The 24,412-nt window shown below is 50.5% G+C and overlaps 2 protein-coding genes and 1 pseudogene across 6 annotated transcripts in view; 2 read left to right on the plus strand and 1 right to left on the minus strand.

Annotated features, from left to right (window-relative positions):
• Positions 1-1,324: 1,324 nt before the first annotated feature.
• CD4H9orf78 (chromosome D4 C9orf78 homolog) lies at positions 1,325-8,836 on the minus strand. Its single transcript, XM_060608388.3, has 9 exons — positions 8,674-8,836; positions 8,271-8,330; positions 7,300-7,351; positions 6,817-6,887; positions 5,942-6,019; positions 5,155-5,352; positions 4,035-4,171; positions 3,821-3,919; positions 1,325-1,686 (listed from the first exon to the last, which is right to left on the minus strand). The coding sequence occupies exons 1-9, from the start codon at positions 8,754-8,756 to the stop codon at positions 1,595-1,597; spliced, it is 870 nt and encodes a 289-aa protein (XP_060464371.1). The 5' UTR covers positions 8,757-8,836; the 3' UTR covers positions 1,325-1,594.
• On the plus strand, positions 8,755-19,441 carry LOC132663907 (septin-7 pseudogene; annotated as a pseudogene).
• USP20 (ubiquitin specific peptidase 20) overlaps positions 8,976-24,412 on the plus strand; it is a 44,158-nt gene continuing 28,721 nt past the window's right edge. For 2 of the 5 annotated variants that reach the window (XM_078436377.2, XM_078436381.2), the window contains exons 1-3: positions 8,976-9,068; positions 21,544-21,654; positions 22,829-22,925. In XM_078436377.2, coding sequence (XP_078292503.1) covers positions 22,845-22,925 — 81 coding nt within the window. In that variant the 5' untranslated portion in view covers positions 8,976-9,068; positions 21,544-21,654; positions 22,829-22,844. The other 3 variants (XM_078436379.2, XM_078436378.2, XM_078436380.2) reach the window with 3 other exon arrangements.

Raw genomic sequence — 24,412 nt, forward strand, 5'->3', positions numbered from 1 at the left:
AACTAAAGCGTTTCCTTAGTTTTTACCTAATGGCCTGTATCTGATCTAGGATCCTGTCCCAAGATACCACGTTATATTTAGTTTTCATGTCTCCTTAGGCTCCTCTTGGCTAAGACTGTTTCTCAAGCTCTCCTTGGTTTTGACGACCTTGACAGTTTTGGGGAGTACTTGGTCAAATCTTTCAGAGGATGGCCCACTATTGGAATTTGATGTTTTTCTTTTGATTAGACTGTGGTTATGAGCGTCGAGGAGGAAACGTTACATGGGTAGAGTGCTACTTTTATGGCATCATATGAAGGATACATACTATCAACATGATGACTAAGGATTGTTCCACTCATTCACTCATTCATTCGTAGGGTTGAGGATTGCCAATGTGTTGGGTTATGGACTAGACCCTGGGAATTCAAGGGAAAACAAAAACAAAAACAAGGCATAGGTGATTCCTGCCTTCACTACCATGCATTTTAGTGGAGGGAAAAAAATAAAAATGAAAAACGATCTCCATTTTACAGATGAGAAAACAGGCTCCGAGAGAGATTGTCGAAGGATATAACAGGCTCGGGGCCTGAAGGATATAAGCAGGGCTGAGCTTGGACTCCAAAGGCAAACTCCTCTAGCTGCAACACCTACAATGAGTCAGCCCAGAAGTCAACCCACCTGCCCTTTTCTCATCTCAACATGTGTCAGTGCCTCAGGAAAATGACAGCATGGGGGCACTGTACCCGAGAGCTGGCAGGTTGGAGCCTACTTTTGTGTTTTTTTTTTGAGAGAGAGAGGGAGTCAGTCCCAAGCAGGCTCCACGTTCAGTGCCGAGCCCGACACAGGGCTCGATCCCATGACCTTGGGATCACAACCCGAGCTGAAACCAAGAGTCGGGTGCCAAACCGACTGGGCCGCCCAGGCGCCCCTACATCTTTAAACTAAATGAGACAGTCTCTCTTAGTAACTTGAGTTTTGCATTTGCGCTGCCCAACCCACAGGCTCTCAACACATTACCTGGGGTTGGTATAAGGAGACACAGTACAGATAGTATGGTTGGGTTCATTTCATATTTAATGCTTAAGTGCTGAAAGTGATAGAAATTTTTTTTCTTTCTTGATGAAAAGAAACCGGTAACTTTGTAAAAGTCAGAAAATACCAGTGTCCCTTTGATCCCATCCTAGACTTTTCTGTGGAGGGCGCATTCCCGACCTCCAGGAATTTGAAAGTACAAGACACGATTGCGTATATATTGTAATAGGAGCACGAGCGAAAGGGTGTTCTCTTGCTTCGAACACCGCTGTTTCTTCCCGACCCAGGGCAAATATTCAGAGAAAGTCGATAGATTTACGAACAAGATTTTATAATGCTCACACAAGAACGGAGTTTGCCCCCAAACAGGAAAACTCCACATTGTCTTGTTTCAAAGGTCACAAACGCAGTGCCCAGAAAATCCAGCAGCTAAGTGGCAGGACCAGTGGAGATCAGTTTGGGGAACTGTCTGGTAGCAAATAAACTTCTGTCCACCTCTGTCTGGGAAGCCGTCTGTCAAGGGGTTAGGGAGGGGACAGTGCTGTTTACGTCCATCCTGCACTTCTCCCTTTTGCTACCCTTAGTAGCGTCTGTTCATCTTCTTGAACTTCTCATAGTGATAGTCATCGGTAGCCTTCTCGTTAGCAGGACGCTTGCGGTTAGGAGGGGACCCTGAGAAGGAAAAGAGCAGAAGCTGTTGGCCGTGCTGGAATCAACCGACAGGTTTTTAGCTCTGCTTAGGCTAGGACCACGCCTGCCTTATTCCCCACAGAAGCCCCAGGGCCTACCCTGGTGAATAGGAACATAGTAGGGCCACAGTAAAGACTGGTTACTGAGTGAGTGAAATAAACACAGGGTAGAGTCAGATGACGGTACGGTGGGGTATGCTGACATCAGCATGGGACCAGGTGACAACAGGTGTTCTATTTCAGGGAGAGTTTGATTAGGTACAAGGCCTGGTGCTAAATACTTTTAGATACGGCTTATTTATTTTTTTAACGTTTATTTATTTTTGAGACAGAGAGAGACAGAGCGTGAGCAGGGGAGGGGCAGAGAGAGAGGGACACACAGAATCTGAAGCAGGCTCCAGGCTCTGAGCTGTCAGTACAGAGCCCGACGCGGGGCTCGAACCCACAAACCGCGAGATCATGACCTGAGCCAAAGTCAGACGCTTAACCAGCTGAGCCACCCAGGTGCCCCTAGATATGCCTTTTTTTAACCCTCGCGGCAATTCAAACGGGGACATATTGCCATCACTGTTCAGAGAGCTTAGATGGTCTTCCTCAAGGTCACTCGGAAAGTGAAGGTAGGTTGAGAGTTGAACCCAAGTCTGGTGACTCCAAAGTCCTTGCTTACTATGTGGGAATAACACAAAACTCTTTGGGAATTAATGACTGTGCACCCAAGACGGTATAGAAAATAATTTCTCAAGTAAGAAGAAAGAAAAAGCGGGGCGCCTGGTTGGCTCCATCAGTGGAATGAGTGACTCTTGATCTGGTTGTGAGTTCAAGCCCTGTGGTGAGTGTAGAGATTACTTAAAATCTTACAAAAAAAAAAAAAAAAAAAAAAAAGAGGGGGGCGCCTGGGTGGCTCAGTCGGTGAAGCGCCTGACTTCGGCTCAGGTCATGATCTCACCGTCCGTGAGTTCGAGCCCCCGTGTCGGGCTCTGTGCTGACGGCTCAAAGCCTGGAGCCTGCTTCGGAGTCTGTGTCCCCCTCTCTCTCTGCCCCTCCCCCACTCACGCTCTGTCTCTGTCTCAAAAATAAATAAAAATATTAAAAAAAAAAAAAAAAAAAGGAAGGAAGGAAGAAAAAGCAAACAGTCTGGATTTTCAGAAGCCTCAGCAAATTTAGCATTTCCTTAGGCTCACCCCATTGGTACGAAAAAGAAGACCCTTGGAGGGAAAGGGGCACAGCTGGATGTTGCTAGTGGAGGGGGAGGGACAAATCAGCACCCCACTTCTAGAGGAGCGTTGGCGACTTCTTGGCATGTAGCCGAAGGACATGATGTAGGCAAAAAGGGTCAGCCCGACAGTGATTAAATGGGGGAAAATGAGAAACCACGTAAGCGTCCGACTAGAGGGAACCGGAGTAGCTCCATGCCGCGGAACACGAGGTGACTGAAAGGGAAAATACATATTTACTGTCCCAGAGAGCCGTGCAGGGCACACTACTGAGTGAAAAACGAGGAGACCCTATGAAGTATGTGTACGGCATATGTTTCTGTATGCATCGATATAGTTTTTACGTTTATTTCTATTTTTCAGAGAGAGTGTGAGTGGGGAAGGGGCAGACAGAGAAAGAGACACAGAATCCGCAGCAGGCTCCAGGCCCCGAGCTGTCAGCACAGAGCCCGATGTGGGGCTTGAACTCACAAACAGCGAGATCATGACCTAGGCTGAAGTCGGATGCCTAACCGACGGAACCACCCAGGCCCCCCTACGTCAATATTTTTTTAAAGTCTGGAAGGCGACCCATAAAAATGTTAACGGCGCTCACCTTTGGCAAAATTATGAGTAACTCTGAGTTTAGTTTTGCTTATTGAAATATGCTAAGTTTTCGAGTTTCTATTATATTTGATATTTAATAGCCCAGTGAATCGTCAGAGCAAGCCCTAACGGTAGGTTTTGTTACTATCCCCATTTCCAAATGAGCAAACCGAGGCTGGGCAAGGGGAAGGGAAACGAACGTGGAGTGGAGCCCAGATGCCCGGCCCCAGAGCCCAAGCCCCACCCCTGCAGAGTCCACCCCGCCTCCAGGGGCTTGATGACTGCTCCGGGCAGCTCTGGGGCCTCCGCTGTACTTACGCTCAGGCTCTGGCTTCTCCGTGTCACCCACTCTCAAGGGTCGCGCTTTGGGCTCTTCTTTGTTTCTCCGAATGGGGGCATTGAGCTCCTCGTGATAAACTGGATCGAAAGAGACCAGGGGATGCGTCAGACAAAATACAGGAACTTGGGGGGCGGGGGGGGGGGGGGGGGTGGCAAGCCAACAGGACAGGGCTGCTTGCCCAGAGCAGCTTACATCGGTTGTGCTGCACGTAATTCACGGCCATGTTGGTGGGCACGAAAGACGTCTCGCTGTCTTTCTTCTTGTTCTGCTGCTCTGCCAGCAGACGGGCCTTGGCATCCTCCGTGGAAATGATATTTTTTATTTTTGCGCTGTGGGGAGAAGGGAGTCACGCCATGTATTCAGTCCTCCCGCCTTCGGTTCTCAGACAGAACTGCCAGTCAGGCTGGAAACGCACCGGCGCATGAGGAAATCACCCTCTGGAGCACAGGGCTCCGCAGTTTCCCAGCTCGTGTGTTCTCACGGCTGTCGAAGATGCATTATCTATCTATTGTCTTTTTTTTTTTTTTAATGCTTATTTTGAGGGAGAGAGAGTGCATGTGAGTGGGGGTGGGGGGAGAGACAGACACTCCCAAGCGGGCTCCACCCTGTCAGCAGAGCCGACATGGGGCTCGATCCTACGACCCTGGGATTGGGATTAGGACCTGAGCTAAAATCAAGAGTTGGGATGCTTAACCGACTGAGCCACCCAGGCGCCCCTTACTGTCCTCTTCTGATCAAGGGGAAACTGAGCCCCAGAGAAGGAAAGAAAACTACCTAAGGCTCGAAGCTAGTTCCAGAAAAGAGGCGAGGATCCAGAAGCCTCCCAACTTTCTCTTACGCCCAAAGAGGATTCTGACTGTCATATTTCTTCCATGACAATCCTGTTTTAGAGCAGGTGTTTTGCAAAAATGAAAAGGAGGCTCATGGGATGGGTAAGAAAACAGAGGACTACAAGGGCCTGAGCAGAACAGCCGAAGAGCTGTGAACAAAGACCACGTAAAAATAAACGCTTGCATACAAATAATCCTTACGTTGTATACCTGAAACCAGCATGACGTTATGTGTTTCTTATATCTCAACAAACAAAACACCACGCTTTTGCTTTCAGGAGACCTTCTCTAGCCATCTCCCTAGCAACGCTGACCTATCCTTCGGACGCTCTGGGCACAAGCATCTCCGCCTACCCGAGAAAATAGAGTTATTTGTGGGTTTCCAAGGAGACGGGTAAGAAACAGTCCCCTTAGCCGGAAAGCAGAGCGCTCTTCCGTGGGCCCAGGGCAGGAGAGAGGCTAGATCGGGGTCTGAAACGTACTCGATGCCTAGGTCCACCTCGGGGATGCCGCTCAGCATCTGGTTGGAAAGCATCTCTTCGGTCTTCTTGGCTGAGGAGACACGGATGTTTTCCGGAAGTTCGTAAAGACAGTCCTCTGCATTCTTTGGCTTGACTTTCTGTTCCTCGTGTTCCACGATCCCTTTCCTCTTCTTGAGCTCTGTCTCAATGTACTTCATCCTGAAATGAGAAACCCACAGGCCTCAGGGAGAGGCGGGAAGCTCACAAAACCTCTCTTTAAAATGAGTGGTCCCCAACACTGGCCCACAGAGCAGTGATGGCCCAGGAGTGTTCATCAGTCCGTGCAAAAATGAGAAACGTGAAAATTAATTCGAGTTTTTTTCACCACGCAGAACTTTTTTTTGACTTTAAAGCACCAACCTCTGTGGTGAGATTGTGTCCTCCCAATCTATTGCTGTTAATAGATGTTAAGGTTCGCTGAAAACAGAATGCAACGGTCAACGGTGGTCATTTATTTGGTTAACAGTCTCATCAGTGAAAAGGTGGGCAAGTGCAGTGTTTTATTCCTACAATATTTAGGGGAAAACTATTACTAGTCGGGGCATCTAAAATCCCAAGAACCATCATTTCAGAGAATTTTTAGGATTTTTTTTCCCTCAAAGTTCACGAGCCTGGGAGGTGGAGTGACAGGGGCCAACTCTGCCTTGGCCTTTGGATGATTCTAGAAATGTCATCTGTGACTAGCTATCTCGGGACTGTATCTGGCTGGATCCAGCGCCTCATCGATCACAGCCAGGCTGATACCCACATGTCGGCATCCTCGTCCCTTCGGTTGGTTTCCGCGGAGAACGATGTCCCCAGGTGGAGATCTTCCTCCTCGCTGATCCTGGAGGGAGGGGCAAAGAAGCGGAACCTTTGAGTCACACGTCGGTGAGGCCAAGTCTGATATCATACAAGTAAAACCCACACACCCAAGCCCATCCTGCTTGTGGTTGTGGAAAAAAACACACGTGGTATGTAAACAGAAGGAATATAAGCAAGCAAAATGTTGCAGATTCCTCTGGGGAATGACTAGATACTTTTACACTATTCAAATGTATTATTTTATAATTGTGTTCTTATGTGTTTTTTTTTTTTTTTTTTTTATGTTTACCATTTATTTTTGAGAGAGACAGAGCATGTGTTTCTTAAAAAACAAAAACAACATTTCCACTTGGGTCTGAAACACACTACACAATGCACCTTTTCCGAAGGAGAGTACCCACAGCACTCTAAGCGGAAGAGTTAAAGGACTCTTTTAAAGAGTTCTGGCTTTCATTTTTTTTAAATATATTTTTTTAATGTTTGTTTATCTTTGAGAGTGAGAGAGAGACAGAGAGACAAAGCGTGAGCAAGGGAGGGGCAGAGGGAGAGAGAAACAGAACTTGAACCAGGCTCCAGGCTCTGAGCCATCAGTACAGAGCCCGATGCGGGGCTCGAACTCACGAACTGCAAGTTAGAGGCTTCACCTACTGAGCCACCCAGGCGCCCCATTGCTTTCATTTGTTTTTAAACTACAAAGCATGAAGGATACTTCAGAATGCCCCACTAGAGCTGCTGTTGTGGGCCCCAGCTCTCTTGGAGGCACATAGACCCAGGCAGGGGCTATAGGTTACTTTGTATCTCAGTGAGTCCCCCACTTACTTATCTTTGCCCCTTTCCTTCAGTTTTTTCATGTCCACCATACCGCCTGTCTTCATCTGAAAGGGGTCATCCTGCAGAAAGCAAACACAGCTGTGAGGAAGCATCTGTATAATTGGCAGTGGTCTTTTTTGGTTTTTTTTTTTTGTAATTTCTTTTAATTAAAAAAAATTTTTTTAATGTTTATTTAAAAAAAAAACTTTATTTATTTTTGAGAGAGACATAGACAGAGTGTGAGTGGGGGAGGATTAGAGAGAGAGGGAGACTCAGAATCTGAAGCAGGCTCCAGGCTCTGAGCTGTCAGCACAGAGCCTGACGTGGGGCTTGAACCCATGAACCGTGAGATCATGACCTGAGCCGACGCTGGACACTTAACCAACTGAGCCACCCGGGCACACCCCCCCCCCTTTTTTAAAAAAGAAAACACAGTCACCTACTGGAGAGCAGCCACAGCTTTCCATTCCCAAGGAGGACCCCACAACTCACCACGAGGGTGGTCTCTTCTTGTACCTTCTCTCCTACCAGCAGGGCCACAGCACTGAGCAGAAAGAAAAGGCAGAGTGAGACAGAGACAGAGACAGTGAGAAATGGCACAATTCAGACACGAGGCAGAACACTTAGAAAGTCTGTAGGTTGCAACATTAGAGCAAAGGCGAGATCTGAGGAGCGGGCACCAAAGCCACCTGGCAAAGCCTACAAGGATAAAACAGTTTAAAAATAAAGCACTCTAGATGCTGGGTCAGGGGGTAGGGTGAAGTGGTAAGCTTTCCTACAAAGCCATTTGGCATTATCTGGGCTTGGAAATCTCATTTCTAAGATTTTGACTTCCGGGAAAAGGAAGCTAAAGACAAATGTAGAAAAATACCTATTGCACCCATATTTGGTGGTGAAAATTTACAAATGACCAACAGCCCCTAAGTAAGGGATTAGTTAAATTATGGCATATACACGCAGTGGAATACTATGCAGCCCACTAAAAAGGTTTTTGGGAAAAATAATCCATAATGTCAATGCCCAAAACGTGATGAGCTGAAAACAGAACGGAATAAGAGCACTTGCAATCTCCAAAAAAGAGAGACACTGGACAGAACATTACACGTTAACGCTGGTTACCTGTGGATGGGAGAATTACGGGTGCTGCTTACTTTTTCGATTATACTTCAAAATTTTTTTCCAAACTTAACAATTCGTGTGCATTTCGCAATCAGGTGCAATAAAAACACGAATTGATAACCTGTTTTTGCACCTCTGGAGCAAACCTCAAGACCACACGGCACGGGCCATCTCCTGGGTAAACGTCTGCAAAGAACACTGGACTCCTTTCAGGGCAATGTTAGGTGTACAGTGTGTCAAGAGAAGGGGCTATGTCTGAAGAGATAGTTGTGGTGGCGACTCAGGCGGGGGCATGTGTCTGTCATCTCCGCCTGCTCTTCCCGCGGGGCCCCTGCGATACCCACCTCACCCCGTTGGGCCTCTTCCTCAAGTTCTGCACCTCGCGGGTCTCTTCCAGTTTTAATCTGCAAAGAGGCAACGCACAGTCTGAGACACCCTCCGCGGAACTCAGACTCAAAAGGCAACTTCGACCGGCATCCCTGTCCAACTGCTGAGCCGCAGGCACAATGATCCAGAAGGCAACCCTGCGCTTAGACCCATTGCAATCAGACCCACCGCGCATCCTGGGGGAAATCTCTCGCTACTGTGCGGCCTTGCGGCGGCGGCCGCAGCCCTAGGAGCCTCAGGTTTTTGTTCTGCAGAAAGGGACAACAACCTCGGCTCACAGTCAACGAGGAGCCTGGCCGGTGATGAGTATCACAAACCGCTGTCTCTTCTGGCCCCTTGGAAGCCCCACCCCAAACGCACCGAACCTCCTCTGAGTCCTGCTCATCTTCCTCCGACTCCGAATCGGCCCGGCGCCGGCGGAAACTCTTCCCGGTGACCGGCATGGTCTTGCCGGCCCCGCGGTCCGGCCGCCGCGCCCCTGTGCCGTGGCCCGGGTTGCTTCCGGCGCGCAGCAGTGAGGTCAGAGCGCAGAGCGCAGAGCGCCGGCACCGCCCTGCCCCGCCCCAAACCCTTCTGGCCCCGCCCCCGGCTCGCACCGCCCGCCTGGCCCCGCCCCCATTCGTGGCGTTCGCCTCTTCCGATTGGGCGGCTGAGGAGGAGGAGGCGGGACGCAGCCAGCGGGCCCCACGGCCCTGCGCGGTGCAGCGGTGGGTGCGCTTGACTGACAGGCGGCGGCGGCGCGGTTGCGACGGCAGGTGAGTTCCGGGCTGCCGCCGGCTGCTTCGGGGGGCCGGGCCTCTCCGAGCAGGGGCGACCCCAGCCTGGCTCCGGGCGGGCTGGGGTCTGGCCCTGCCAGGAGCGCAGAACGCCGCTGCCAGGTGAGCGGCCGCCGCCGTCCTCTCCCCTCCTCCGGCCGGCGCTCAGGGGGTGTCCTCTGGGGCCCCGGTGCCCCACTTGGAGCCCTGGGGGCTCGTTGTTTCTCCGGAACGGGGGCCGCCATCTCCTTTATTTCTGCGGGGCCTGACCCAGCGTTGAAAGCACGAGTGTGGCGTCTCGGGGCGCTGACTTATTTCCCCAGGGTCTGGGCCCCGGCATGCGTTTTTTCCTTTAGGGATGAAAGATGACGACTTCTTAGCAGTGGGGAATTAAAGTCCTGGCGCCGACTGCCCCGCTGATGATGGCCTCCAGCCAGTTTATCCCCGCGTCCGACGTTTTGAACCCACTCCGGAGGGTTTGAGGGCGGAGGGCCCCTCCTCGGGTGCTTGCCGGCCGCCTCCCCGGACCTTCAAGGGGCCTTGTTTTCGTCCTCTGTCATTAGGACTGTTACTCTGCCCTCTGCCGTTTACACCCCCCAGGATGCTGCGAGGGTTAAGTTTATTTGAAAAACAAAACAAAACAAAACAAACAGGCATCAACGAACGCTTAGGAAATAACTAAATGTGTAAATAATGGTTTACAGGACTTTTAGGGACCTCTTAATTTCCCTTTTCTCCATATAGGCCCATCCTTTTCTTTGAAAGCACTGCGCCTTTTTAAGCGCTACCGTGTGGCAGGCTCGGGGCTCACCTAAGCGTTATCTCAGCGAACTCCCACAGCAATCCCACGAAGTAGACGGCGGTCTCTCATTTTGCAGATGAGAAGACTTTGGTTCAGAGAGGCAGTAGATGCCTAAGGTTGCACAGCTGGAAAGTGGGGCGGGGATCAGTGGCAGGCCCCACTCTGCTGCAGGTTACGCAGAGTGCCTGGCACAGAAGCTCCTTAAATGTTTGCTGCAGCTGCTGTTGTAGCCCATTGGCTGGGGGGGGGGGGGGGGGGGCGGGGGGGCGGGGTGCTGATGGAGACTGGTTTCCTCTTCTGGAAGACCATTCAGAAGCAGGGCAGCCCTTCTGGAATGCCCTACAGCTCTCTGGAACAGTCTTTCCTGATAATTGCTGTTCTCTTCCCTGGACTGAGACAAACGGACCCAGGACTTCTTGGAACAGCTTTTTGGCTTTGGTCAAAAGCTGTATATGAAAATCTCCAAGTCTTGCCTTCTGCAGTCTGGTTCAGCCAACCCCAGAGGCGCCTGGGAATCACTGGCCCTCCCGTCCCTGCTGACTGAAGGGGAGGATCCTTGGGAATTGCTGCAGGAACCCAGGGGGTCCACATCTGCAGGTGTCACACTTTCAGAGGTGGCTCTGATTTTGCCCACCCCCGCCCCTGCAGCGACCCTCCCACTAGGAGGTACTGGACAGCACTAGAGAGAAGGCCAGAAGGCCAAGGACATTTCTGGACCCTTCTTCTCCTCTGACATCCCGGGGAGGAGCGTCCGCTACAAATGAGTTGGCCCAGTGCCACTCACCAGCTGGGCCATGACAGATCTGAGACCTGTTTCGCCAAAGTAATGCTGGAAAAGCGGCAGCTGTGAATCTGGGTGGCTGGGCCGAGGGGCTGCGGACTCTCTAAGTCTTGCTGGGCCTTTTGGGGGGTGAGGTGAAGTTGCTTCTCAGAGGGAGCCTCCAGGAAATGTGGGTTCTCTTCAGTTCGGAGATGTGTCATGTTTTCGTTTTGTTTGAGAGTTCGGTTGTTTAAGGACATGGATGGATTTGGCTCAAAGTGGGGTTGGTTTGCTAGCTCCTTTCTGGAACCAGGCTTGCTACAGGGTGTAGGGAACATTCGTGTCTAGGTCAGTTTGGGACCCGGCAAAGTGATTGCAGTTCACAGCTGGGCCGTAATAAGTGTTCGATAAAAGTTTGCTGGGCTGATTTACTTACTCAGATATTTACTGAGCATTTACTATATGGAGCAGGCACTGTTCTAGGTGCTTGAAGTATGCCAGAGTGCAAAAGAGACAAAGGTCCCTGATCCGGTGGACGTCAGGTTCTAATAACACAAGTATGTCAAGTGTCTTAGAAGGTGATGAGGGTTAGGGAAACAGAGCAAGGCAAAGGAATCACGAGTGGGCGGGGGGATTGAGTTGCACATTTAAATTGGTGTATTCTCATTTGTGATTTGGTCGGTAACGTTATAAAACAGGGGACTGAAGTATAGGTCCTGACCCTCAGTTCAAGCCCCAGTTGTGCCAACTTAGCACGTGACTCCCCCCCTGAAGTTCCCGTTCTGCCGTCTGTTGGCTGTGTGACCTTTGGTGTGACCCTCTCTGACCCTCTCCTGCTTTGGGGTTAGGGGTCTTAGTCTGAGTTTCTGCTTCTATTTACTTACTCCAGGAGTTATGGCTTCTCGGAGACCTGGGCCACTTACTCCTTCCAGCCTGCTCACCCCCAAGAACTGCCAGCCTGGGGTGGCCCCGAACCCATGCCCTTTCCAGTTAACTGACTCTCCCAGAGCCTGGAACAAATTGCAGTGCTAGGCTTCAGAGGTGTTATCCTAGACTTGAGGAGTTTAAGCAGAGCAGAAAAATGCTCTGTGTGAAGCATGCCTCAGAGGTGGCTCTTGTGAAGGAGGCCAGAGGAAGCTGCCCTCGGAATGTGGGTGTTTGGGCTGGAGGAGGTAAAGATCATCCCCCACTCCAGGCTGGCCGGGGCTGTTTGGGGAGACTGCGGAGCAGACAGTTGAGAGCACTGACTTCAGGGCCAGCAGTCCTTGGTTCAAACCCTGGATCAGCAGCTCAGCAGCTGTGTGACCTCCAGCCACTTACTGCACCTCTCTGGGCCTCATCCTCTCCTCCTTTCGTGACGTAGGTGGAGATGGGTTTAACTCCCATTGTTGCCTGGCCTCCAGGATGGTGGTAAGGATTCGGTGAAGTCTGTTCATATCAGCTCCATTACACCGGGCCATTCCGGGCAGACACTAGGTGGGTAAGGCCAATGAGGAGAAATAGAGGTGCGGGGGAAGCAAGACTTTTCAAGGCAGGAGTAGGCTGTGGGGCTCTGCTTTGGGAGTCAGGAGGATGGCGGGCTCTTAGGGAATTAAGACTGGGTTGACAGAAGGGATGTATTTGGGTTTTAAGAAAAATGGAGTTGCTTGGAGGTAGGATGGAGAGAAGAGGGCAGGAGGGAGGGAAAGGGGACACGTTCTGAGGGTCAGAGGGGTGTGGAGGGATGTGGGCAAGGGTGTGGGATGGCTAGTGTGGCAAGGATCGGGGCAGGTGGGTGTCTCCCTAAGTTGGCGGGGGCTTGGCAGGACCCCCCTCCCATCCTAAGGAGCTAGGCTCCTAGCCGGGAGGAGGGCGTAGCCAGAACGGCCAGGAAAATGATGAGTAATGGGCACTCGAGGCCCGGTCTGAGCAGCTGGTGCCAGGCCCAGAGATGCTGCCTGCCTGCCCCCGGGCAGGGGGCACTTTCCCCCTTCCTTGCTGTAGGCCCCGGGGTCGGGGGGGGGGGGGGCGGGGAGTGCCTGCCCTCCTTCAGGCTGAACAGTCTCAGAAGCCTCGCCAGGGCCTGAGCTGGGTGGGCCCTGTGCCAGGCCTGCCAGGGCCTCCCTCCCCCTGCTTTTTCTGCCCCAGGAGAGGAGGCTGGCCTGGCTGGCCGGGAAGGGGAGGTGCCCTGGCTCCCTGGCTGTGGCAGGTGCCTTGCTGACTCCCAGCAGCCCGGCTGCTCCTGGAGGGCCTGTTCCTGGGATCTAGCTCCCTCGGCCGCACAGGTCTCTTTCAGTCTTTATCAAGTGCCTGCTGCGTGCACTCCATTTACTTGCACAGAAGCAAGAGCAGGGAGCGCTGTGAAGGCAGATACGACCCGGCTCCTTCCTGGCTGTGTCCTCGCTGTAGGGTCTTGGACAAATGGCTCCCTGTGCCAGGGGCTCCATTCTTCCTAAGACGAGAAACAGCAGTCCTTCCGTGAAGAGTGTAGACGAAGCACCGGACATAGCGACTGCTCGGAGGCAGTGCTGTCCTGGGCAGCGGAGCCCTGGCTGAAAAGCTGATGGAGGGTACCCTTGGGCGTGTGACTCGCAGTCCCGCCTGTCTCAGTTCCCCGATCTAAAAAACACGGCCAGTAACCCAAATTACGGTACAGAACGTTTCTGAGCGTTCTTGCTGTGCGGGCCAATACAGACCCGTGATCGGAAGCCATTAGGTGAAATCGGCCCTGTGCATTGTCTCCCTGCACTCTCTTCGTAACCCTCCTCGCTGTCTTTGTCCCCATCTCATGGATGGGGGAACTGAGGGGCGACCGACTTATCTACCGACACAGAGCCTAGCAAGCGCCGAGCGAGGAGCTGAAGGCGGGCTGCTGGTGTCTCTTCTTGCCTTCTGTAATTACAGTCAACTCCGGGGCTGATGTATGGTGCAACGGACACGGGGTGGGAGCCCAGGAAAGGGTGGATGACGTAGTAGTGATCACCTCCCGGAGGCTGCATGCGGGTACCCTGGTGTTGAGATACGGGCCTCTGTACCCCATGAGGACAGGGCCCACGCCCGGCACGTTTTCCGTTGCCCCAAGCCAAGCCAGTTGGGTACCGAGATAAAACGACGTGCAAACTCCTAGGGAACTGAGATAAACGAACTACAGCCCTTGCAGACCAGGCACTTCCGATGGTTCGGCTCCTGTGTGCGCAGTCGTAAACACCCACAGCTCCCGGCACTACCCCCTCAGCTTTTCCCTTGACACAAACTGATTTTTTAACCATTAACTTTGGGGGAAAAAAATGTTAGTAAACCTCAAGCCTTCTATGTTGGGTGTGCTCATACAGTGCGGGTAGACAGATACACTTGTAGAATATGGACCTAGAGGGAAGTTTGTCGATACATATCCAGAGCCTTCAAAACATACATTTTGACCTAGTCGTTTTTCCTTGGGCAAAGATGTGGCCAAAGGTTTATACTCCAAAATACTTCTCGCGCTGCCTTATTTATATTGGCAACACACACACACATACCCTAAGGGTCCAAGAATAGGAAAGCGGCTAAGTAAGGTGTAGCTGATGTTGTATGTGGGATATTATTTAGCCATTAGGAAGGAAGTTGTTGGGGTGTCTGGGTGGCTCAGTCAGTTAAGCATCCCACTCCATGTCAGCTCAGGTCTTGATCTCAGGGCCATGAGTTCAAGACCCGTGTTGGGCTCCATGCTGGGCGTGAAGCCTGCCTTAGGGAAAAAAAAAGTTGTTGAAGTTTAGTGTCATGAGAAATGTACATGATATGAACATAAAAACCTTGTATACATGTTGTATCTGTTATATTGGAGTTTTGAGTTTCCTTTCTTGAATTACACATTGGTGCCTATGAAGAAGACTGCAGTAACCATCTTTTTTTCCAGTTTTTAGTGAAGACACCCTCCAGCTTCTACAGAGGTGAATATTAATTTTATTGAAACCACACAAAAAAACCTTTTTCTACTTTCAGGGTAGGAAGGAGGAGATGAAAATTTTTCATCTAACATGGAAGTTAATGAGGAAAACAAAACAAAACAAAACAAAGGCGTTAAGGGCAGATCTTCAAACCAATGAGCCACAGGGTGAAAGGTTATACTTTCAAACCACCCAGCTAGCAGCTGAGGCATTTCTCCGTCAGGGCTTCTGGAACCTACTCTGGAGCGGCTGCACCCTCTCTTAAATGGACCTCAGGTGTCCTGTTCACACTCTGTGGGCCCCGAGAGTCCCCAGGGGATGGAGGTCATGCTCCCCCAGTGTTCTCTCTGAGGTCTGGGGAAAAGCAAGGTCCCAGGAGGGACACCGCACATACCAAAGAGGACAGATGCATAGTTCTTTTTATTTTGGAAACTTTACTTTTTAAGTGTTTATTTTGAGAGAGAGAGAGAGAGAGAGAGCGCGAGCATGTGAGCAGGGGAGGAGCAGAGAGAGCGGGAGAGAGAGAATCCCAAGCAGGCTCTGTCCTGTCAGTGCAAACCCACAAACCAGGAGATCGTGTCCTGAGCCAAAGTCAAGAGTCAGGTGCTTTAACTGAGCTACCCAGACGCCCCTGGGAACTTTAAAGAGAATTAGAAGGAACCTATCAGGTTGTATGTTACCAAAGCAACATCAATTCACTGTAGAAAATGCAGACAGGCAAAAGAGGAGGAAACAAAAATCAACTCGATCCTTGTCCTCCCAGAAATGATGACAATAGCATCATTGTTGCAGGCACAAAGCAAGATTGGTTTACCAAAATGGCATTTTACTGTGATCATGTTTTACAGCTTTTTGTACTTTTGATCCGTTCAGCAAGTATTTACTGAGAAGTTGCTGTGCTCCAGGTGCCATTATAGGTATTTGGGATACAACAGTGCACAAAACAGACAGGTCCTTCGGGGAGCTCACATTCTTGAGAGGGGACAGGCATTAGATCGAAAAATGGGCGAACGACCAAAATGGTTACCGAGCATGCAAAGTAGAGGCCTTCCCTGGAGGAGAGGATGGTGAGGTGGGGTGGGGTGGGGCGGGGCGGGACGGGACAGGGTGCGGCAGGGTAGCGCGCAGATGCCTTTCTTGGTCAGGGGACAATGCAGCCGAGAGAGGACAGAGACAGTGGACAGCACATGGTGGGGCCTGATGGAGACTGGTGTGCTTCCTGGTCATGGACTGTTTTGCTTCATCATCATCATCGTTGTCTGCCCCTCCCCCCATTTTAAACTTTCTTTTTAATGGTGTCATAGTATGTGCGTGTGTGTATATGCAACTTTTGAAATTTTTATCTTTTAGTTTTGAGAATTTCATTTTGCATTTCTGAAAATTGCATTTTTTTGAATTTCAGTAAAATACGTATAAATCTTCATCATTTTGGGGGTGCAGTCCAGTGGCATTAAGTACGTTCACACCGTTGTATCGCCATCACCCCCATCTGGCTCCAGAACGTCCCCGTCTTCCCAAACTGAGACCGTATCCCCATTGACCATTAACCCCTCCCTCTCCCTGCAACCACCGTTCCGCTTTCCATCTCTATGGATTTGATTCCTTCAGGTAGTTCATGTAAGCGGACTCCTACGGCATTTATCTTTTTGTGTCTGACTTATTTTACATAGCGTAATGCCCTCAAAGCCCGTCTTTGAACCTTGTTCATCTTACTGTAGCACGAGTCAGAATTTTCTTCCTTTTTAAGGCTGAGCAATAATCTGTTGTATGGATAGAGCACATTTTGTCTATCCATTCATCTTTTGATGGCCCCCTTCCGCTGCTTTCCCCCTTTGGTTCCTGTGAACGGTGCTGTTACGAACACGGGCGTACAAATGTCCGTTCAAGTCCCTGCTTTCAGTGCTTTGGGGTGTCTATCAAGAAGGGCAGTTGCGGGGCGCCTAGGTGGCTCAGTCAGTTGAGCGTCTGACTTCGGCTCAGGTCATGATCTCGCGGTTTGTGAGTTCGAGCCCCGCGTCGGGCTCCGTGCTGACGGCCCAGAGCCTGGAGCCTGCTTCGGATTCTGTGTCTCCTCCTCTCTCTGCCCCTCCCCTGCTCATGCTCTGTCTCTCTCTGTCTCTCAATGATAAATAAACATTAAAAAAAAATTTAAAAAAAAAAAAAAAAAGAAGGGCAGCTGCTGGACCACATGGTAACTCCGTGTTTAATTTTTGAGGAGGCGCCATACTGTTTTCCAGAGCAGCGGCACCATTTTATGGCTCGCTGGGAGCGCACAGGTTCCAGTTTCTCCACGTCCTCGACAGCATTGTTTTGTTTTGTTTTTTTCTGGTTGGGTTTTTTTGTGTTTTGATAGCAGCCCTGCCAATGGGTGTGGGTGGTGCAGCTTGTTCTCATTACTCAACATTCTCTGAGATTTAGCCATGTTGATAATAGAGGTCTTAAGTCAAAGTGTGGGTTTTTTTTATTCAGGGTTTAAAATCAGTCTTATTGAGGTATAATTTATATCCAATAAATGACTCTTCTTTTTGAGAGAGAGAGAGAGAGAGAGAGAGAGAGAGAGAGAGCGCGCGCATGTGAGCAGGGGAGGGACAGAGAGAGGGAGAGAGAGAATCCCAAGCAGGCTCCACGCTTCAGCAAGTGAGCCTGATGCAGGGCTCGATCTCACAAACCATGAGATCATGACCTAAGCCAAAATCAAGAGTCAGACGCTTAACTGATTGAGCCACCCAGGTGCCCCAGAAATGCACCTTTATGAAGACTTTTGTCAATCAATAGCTCCTTGCCTCCTTGTCCTACATGTGTTGTGAACATTTTCTCCCAGTCTGTAGCTTTTGCCTTTTCATTTTCCTTAGGATCATCTTTGGAAAAGAAAAGCATTTAATTTTGAAAAGTCCAATTTTTCAACGTATCTTGTTATAATTAACACCCTTTGTGTCCTAAGATCTTTGTGGCCTCCAGAGTTGCAAAGATGCTCTCCCGTTTTCCTCTACAAGTTTGAGAGTTTTAGTTGTTGTTTAAAGTCTGAGATCAGGAGAACCGTCGGCCTGGGCCGCACCGGGCTGCTTGCCGCAGGGTCAGGGATGTAGGTCAGCACGGTCCCACCCCTGCAGAGGGAGGCACGTCCACAGGGGCACCGTGGTGGTTCCACAGATGGACCTTGAAGGCTCTGCAAGGTTTGCAAAGCTCCCAAACCAAGCATACCAAAAATCAGTGGACAGAGGGCTTGAACTCACATTGTGGCTGTAGGCGAGTCTCGATTGGGAATGCAGACGTTCATCAACTCCTTTTCCTCACGTATTTGTATTCTCCAGAGCATCCAGGTCCTTCCCACAGAATAAAAAAGACTGGAACATGGGGCGACTGGGTGGCTCAGTAGGTTAAGCAGCCAACTTCGGCTCAGGTCATGATCTCGCAGTCCGTGAGTTCGAGCCCCGCGTCAGGCTCTGTGCTGACAGCTCAGAGCGTGGATCCTGTGTCAGATTCTGTGTCTCCTTCTCTCTGACTCTCCCCCGTTCATGCTCTGTCTCTCTCTGTCTCAAAAATAAACGTTAAAAAAAATTTTTTTTAAATAAATAAAATAAAAAAGACTGGAACAGTCCAGAGTTTTAATCAAAGAAGGTGGCGTTCAGTTGCTGCCCACAATAGCTGATACCCCAGGGTTTGGAGATGTAGCCGATGAGGTCGTTGCTGGTAGTCCATTATTGACTATGTCGATAGTAAATGGGAAGTCTACCTAAGCACAGAGTGTCTAGTCCACAGACATCGGAAGCCTGATAACAGGGTGCGGTGTTGCCCCTTGAGGAGACGGACTTAAACCATCGGACACCGGGTTTATGAAAAAGTGAACGTCATCCCACTTATTGCCAAGAGCAGACATGCTCACACCAGAGGTGTGCCAAGGGTTTAAAAAACAGATAAATCCAAGCACATAAAAAGAAAACCTACGAATTCCCAGAAGCAGAAGGTGAAGAAGAAGGAAAGCTTTGTTAACAACCCAAAGGACTGTTTACCTCTCGCTATGGCAGGGCGTGATGACGTGAGAGGAGTTAACTGCAGAAGGGTCAGAGGAAGGCGGCATCCTTGCGTGCTGCCGGAGCTGAGAATGGTGATGTTTGAGGTTTTGCAGTTCTAAGAAGTAGGTTGACAACACGTGTGCAAGGCTTGAAAGATGTCACTGATCACGTATGCCCACACATGTGCAGAAGCAGGAAACGGCAGCTGTGTCTGTTAGTGGAGTGGGCAAGAAGAGCAAAGGGCAGCGTACCCAGGGCTCTCGGGGCATGAGTGGAAGGAGGGAGAGTGTGTGGCTAAAGGTGAAGGAGCTGCAGGTGCAGCAGGTGTTTGAGATGAAAGCCGGAGAAAAAGGTCGAAAACCGAAGGACTCTGAAGCTGAGTTCCAGCAGTGCCACGAGCAAATGAAAGACTAGAGGAGAAAGAATTAGGGGGGGATGTCGTCGGTTTGAACATGAGAACGCACACTGGGAGTCCATCAACAACACATTTTAGAGTAACCTGACTCTTCCAGAACCCTGGGAAAGAACAAGAGGAAAGGGAAGCTCTTTTTAAGCTTTCTGTTGGCCACCAATTACAGGAAGGCTGTGATCCATTTCTAAATAAGTTTTGTGGATGATATGCAATAGGGGTTAAAGGTCATTTATTTCCCTATATGGAGAGCCTCTGTTGAAAAGACTGTCTTTTGCTGGTTGAATTCTGTCAGTACCTTTTTTGGAAATCAGTTGACCACATATGCGCAGGTCTAATTCTAGACTCTCACTTCTTTTCCCTTGAGCTGTATGTCTGTGTTTGAGCCAACACCACACTGACTTGTTTGCTGAACCTTTATAGAAATTCTTAGGCCAGAGGGTCTCAGTCTTCCAACTTTGTGATTCTTCCAAATTGTTTTGGCTCTTCTAGGTCTTCTTTTTTTTTTTTTAATTTTTTTTTAATGTTTATTTATTTTTGAGACAGAGAGAGACAGAGCATGAACAGGGGAGGGGCAGAGAGAGAGGGAGACGCAGAATCTGAAACGGGCTCCAGGCTCTGAGCTGTCAGCACAGAGCCCGACGCAGGGCTTGAACTCACGGACTGTGAGATCATGACCTGAGCCGAAGTTGGACACTTAACTGACTGAGCCACCCAGGCGCCCCTCTAGGTCTCCTTTTCTATATAAACTTTCAAGTTGGCTTGACGATTTCTACAAGAAAGCTTCCTGGGATTTTGATGAAGATTACATTGAATTTATGGACCAGTTTGGGCACAGTGGATGTCTTAGTGTTGAGTGTACCAGTCCATGAACATGGTATATCTCTCCATGTACTTAGATCTAACTTAAGTTCATGGATAGGAAGATTCAATATGTATCATTTTTAATGGCTGCGCAGTAGACAGAGTATGGTTGTGTCCATGTTTATCTAACCGCCTGTTGTTTACATTGTATCCAGTTCCCCCATTATAAATAGTGCATATCTTTGTCAGTCCGTCTTTGCATGCATCCTGAATACTTACTTAGAAAAAAACCTGGGGCCAGGTGAACCCTCTTGGCTCTTCTTTGCTACCTGCCTTATTTAAACTAGTGCTTTGTGTTCGGTGAAACATGGAATCCTGGTGATCCGGGCTTGTTTTTATGAGGCCCCAACAGCACAGCGAGTTAGGGCATGATGCAGCAAACTGTGGCAGCGGGCTAGCATTGTTTTTGCAAGGCCCTCAAGCTAAAAATTAAAAAAAAAAAAATCTTTAACACATTGTAAAAAAACAAAAACAAAAACAAAGAATATGTGATAAAGATCCACAGGGCCCACAAAGCCTAAATGATTTACTGCCTGGTACTTTATAGACATGATTTGCCAACCCCCGATTTAGAGCACAGCCCTGCACCAGACAATCTGATTGAGTCCCCACCCACGACTTACTAGCTGAGGACTGACTCTGGCCAAGTCTCTTGCTTCCTTAAGCTCTCTGTTCTGTTTCTTCTGTAGCACGGGGGCAGCGAGGGTACGTGGAGGGTCGTTATCCACTGGGCTTTGCTTTTTTTTCCCTCCCCTGTCTGAAGACGGAGGAGCTTGAATGGTCTCTCTGCACGTGTGAATCAAGACAGGCTTGTCACCAGTGTCCTTGTCCCGGGCTCCATTTGTGGCCCTGGGTGTCAAGCTCACAAGCGGGCTCTGCCATCTTGCTGGAGAGACGGGGGGCACACACACCAAAGCCACTCCCTCCCCTGCCCCCCTCCTGCCCCCATACTGCAGCTTGCCAACCTGGTGCACTTGACCTCAGTGAGAACAAAACAAAAAACAAAACCTAAAAAATCTGGCTTCAGGTGAAGAGGCTTGGAGTTTAGAACCTTGAACCCATCATTGCATGTGACCGTTTTAAATGTTAGCTTCTAACTGCCTCTCCCTCTTTGAACGACCCATGTCTGGGAGACTGTGGCCCAGCAGGGTTGGGGGGGTGCAGTCGGTGATGACACATGAATGGACTCAGTTGTGCCTCTGGCCTGGGGTTGCTCAAGACTCGGGGGTCAGAGGTTCTGAGCAGCAGGGGATCCGAGGATGATCTGAGGGTCCCAGGGGTGTGCAGAGGGGGTCAGAGGTTCTGAGCAGCACAGGATCCGAGGATGATCTGAGGGTCCCAGGGGCGTGCACGGAACGGGCTGAGCCTTCCGTCCAGGAGGTTAACGGGCTGTGGCAGCCAAGGCAATAACTAGAGAGGCCCGCGGCCCTCTCGTGCAGACCCTTGCGGGTCTCTGCTCTCGGGGATCACGACCCCCGAGGAGGGGCTGCCCCTACCTATGCCAGCTCCACACCAGCCTTCGTTAGCTACCCCGGAGCAGTGTGTTTCTATGGTCCCCGTGGATGGACTGGGAGCCTGTCCAGCCCGTGGCTGCCCCAGATGTCCAAAATTTCACTTGCCCTTCCCAGGAGGAATTCTGACCTCTTCGTAGCCGCCGGTCAGCGCTAGGAGTGAGCTTAAAATCATGGAGCTGCAGGAAGTGAGCTGGTTTGTTCCCCGCAGGTTCCCTGCCAGAGGCCTGCGCTCACTCCGGCCCTCGCGCCCCACCACCATCGGCTGTCCGCGGAGAATACAGATGCTGGCCGCTCCCTGGGGGTGTCGCTGTGCACAGAGGTAGGCCCACAGCCTCCCCGTTTCAGGCGTAGCCCGTAAGCACGGACCCAAGAGGAAATTCTCTCAGGTGAAATAACGGAATTGTGGTTATGGGTTTTGTTTTGTTTTTTTCCTTTTTTCAAGTCCTTATCTTTTAAGAGCACACACAGATGCAATGAGGCGGTATCTGGGTCTGCCACCAAAAAGAGGAAGTGGGAGTTTGAGCCGAAGCAAGGGTGCTGTGAACGGCTCCCTGTTGGAGCTGGGTGCCGGCACGTGGGAGCGAGCTGTCTGCTTCTGCGTGTTTCCACTGCCCTAAGTTAAAAAGAGAGAGAATACACGTGAGGCCTTAAGAGTCTGAGCAGCTCGAGCTTCCGCCTTGGCTCTAGCATTCCTCGCTGTGAGACCTGAGACAAGAAGGAACCCCTGTTTCCGAATCTGTAAGACGGGGCTGATCACAGCTGCCTGGGGACGTTTTCCAAGAAATAACGCACGGAAACCATTTAGTCTGCCACCCGGAACTTGATCAGCACCTGTAACACCTGATCTGGTGGGGGGCCTGGGCCAGTGGACCCCCTGGCTGACCATGTCGGGGAGACGGTGGGGGTCCACTTCCTTCAGTGGACACACCGCCCCTGCCTTTGGTTAAACCACCTTGGCTCCACTAAATCTTCGGTTGGCCCGGAACTTTCTTGGCAACGGTTTGGAGCTAGAATCAGCCGTCAGGTTCCTAGGTGTGATTTCTGCTAAAATATGAGGCGGCTGAAGCCAATCCAGTTACTTGTTTTTATACATTTTCTTCGGGAATAATTGTTAATTCACAGGAAGTCGCCACGGATGTCCCAGGGAGGGCCTACGTACCCTTCACTCAGTTTCCCCCAGGGGTGCCACATCTTTGGCATATCCGTAGTACGACGTTACAACCGCTAAAGGGACTGTTGGGACAATCCACAGGGCCTGTTCACGTGTCGCCAGTTTGACACGTACCCATTTGTGAGTCCCCCGAGCGTTACCGTCACACCCAATTCCCAGAGGAGGACAGTGAGGCTCGGAGAAGTTAAGTGGCTTCCTCGACTCACCGGCGGATATGCGGCAGAGCCAGGACCTGAGACCAAAGTTGTGCACTGCACCAGCAGCCCCCGCCTCGCTCCAGCGGTGGCTGCCGTTAACCCAGGCTCCCTGTGTTCTCTTGTAGGTGAGCCCAGGCCAGCATGGGGGACTCCAGGGACCTTTGCCCTCACCTTGACTCCATAGGGGAGGTGACCAAAGAGGACTTGCTGTTCAAATCTAAGGTAAAGGGTCAGACCTTACAGAGCTGGGGCCCACACCCAGGGCCGCTGCGTTCCTAAGGTACAGGTGTTTCCAAAGGAAGGTTTGAAAGAGTTGAGGAACCGGCTTCCCGACACTCTCTGCTTAGCGTTTTGTGTAAATGGAAGGGCTGGCGTCCGTGGGGGAAGCTTTCCGGGGCTGCGTCCTAACAGCCATTAATTAGCACTTAGATCAGTCCATCTGGGAGCCACTAATGCCCTGTGCATTAGCCGTGGAGCCTTTCCGAGGCAGGGAACGAATCATGCTCTGAGAGCCCACCGGCATTTTGACGAGCGTGACCCGAGGAGGGTCTGGGGAGGCCCAGAGCCAGAAGGTGGGCTTCTCTGAGTGGGGAGTAAAAAAATGTGTCTTTTTTTGTTAAAGTGTTTCGAACGGGTGATACTTTTCTCTGGTTCAGAATCGAGCAATATAAAAGTATCGATGTCAATAAAAAAAATTTTTAAAGTAGGGGGGTGCACAGCTAGCTCGGCTGCTAGAGCATGGGACTCTTAGTCTCAGGGTTCGAGCCCCACGTTGGGTGTGGAGCCTACTTAAAATAAAATTTTTTAAAAAAAAATTCAGGGGTGCTTGGATGCCTCAGTCGGTTAAATGTCCAACTTTGGCTCAGGTCATGATCTTCCAGTTTGCGAGTTCGAGCCCCACATTGGGCTCTGTGCTGACGGCTCGGAGCCCGGAGCCTGCTTCGGATTCCGTGTCTCCCTCTCTCTCCGCCCCTCCCCTGCTCGTGCTCTGTCTCTCTCTCTCAACAATAAACATGAGAAAATGAAAAAATAAAATGAAAAAAAATCATTGTCAAGACATCCTCCTCCCACCCTCCAATTCCACCTTTAGGGAGCCTTTTATATTGGTCTCTTTTATACTTTTTCTGAGTTTCTTTATGCAAATACATGCAAATATGCTTATTTTTCATTTCCCCCTTCATTATATAAAAGGTAACATACTATACTATAGATGCTTTTTTTTGTTTGTTTTCTTGTTTTTAATTTATTTATTTTTGAGAGAGAGGGAGGGAGGGAGGGCATGAGGGAGGGAGGGACAGAGGGAGAGGGAGACAGAGAACCCCCAGCAGGCTCAGCACTGTCAGCGCAGAGCCTGATGCAGGGCTCGAACCCACTAACCGTGAGATCATGACCTGAGCTGAAATTAAGAGCCGGGTGCTTAACCAACTGAGCCACCCAGATGCCCCTAGACACTTTGGCAACTTGCTTCCTTCACAGGACAGTACATCTTTCTGGAGCTCTTTCAACCCTGGTCCGTGAAGACCGCTTTGTCCTAGTTTGCCCTGGAGTTGCACGGCATCTCGTCGTGTGGACCCCGTAACTGAGCCTCTGCGGGTAGACACCCAGGCTCTCTGCATGTGGTGAATGTGGTGCCGTGATAAACGGCCTCCTGAAAGTGTTGTCGCACGTGGGGGCCGAGCGTGTGGGGGGCACACTCCGGGCAGCGGGGT

The sequence above is a fragment of the Panthera onca genome, chromosome D4 (assembly GCF_046562875.1).
Source record: "Panthera onca isolate mPanOnc1 chromosome D4, mPanOnc1 haplotype 2, whole genome shotgun sequence".
Classification (NCBI taxonomy): domain Eukaryota; kingdom Metazoa; phylum Chordata; class Mammalia; order Carnivora; family Felidae; genus Panthera; species Panthera onca.

Coding starts and splice junctions, on each gene's coding strand:
- CD4H9orf78 (XM_060608388.3), bottom strand. CDS start 8,756: ATGCCGGTCACCGGGAAGAGTTTCCGCCGGCGCCGGGCCGATTCGGAG. Junction 3,920..4,034: donor TTACGTGCAGCACAACCGAT/GTAAGCTGCTCT, acceptor CTTTCGATCCAG/TTTATCACGAGGAGCTCAAT. Junction 1,687..3,820: donor GGAGAAGCCAGAGCCTGAGC/GTAAGTACAGCG, acceptor TTTCCTTCTCAG/GGTCCCCTCCTAACCGCAAG.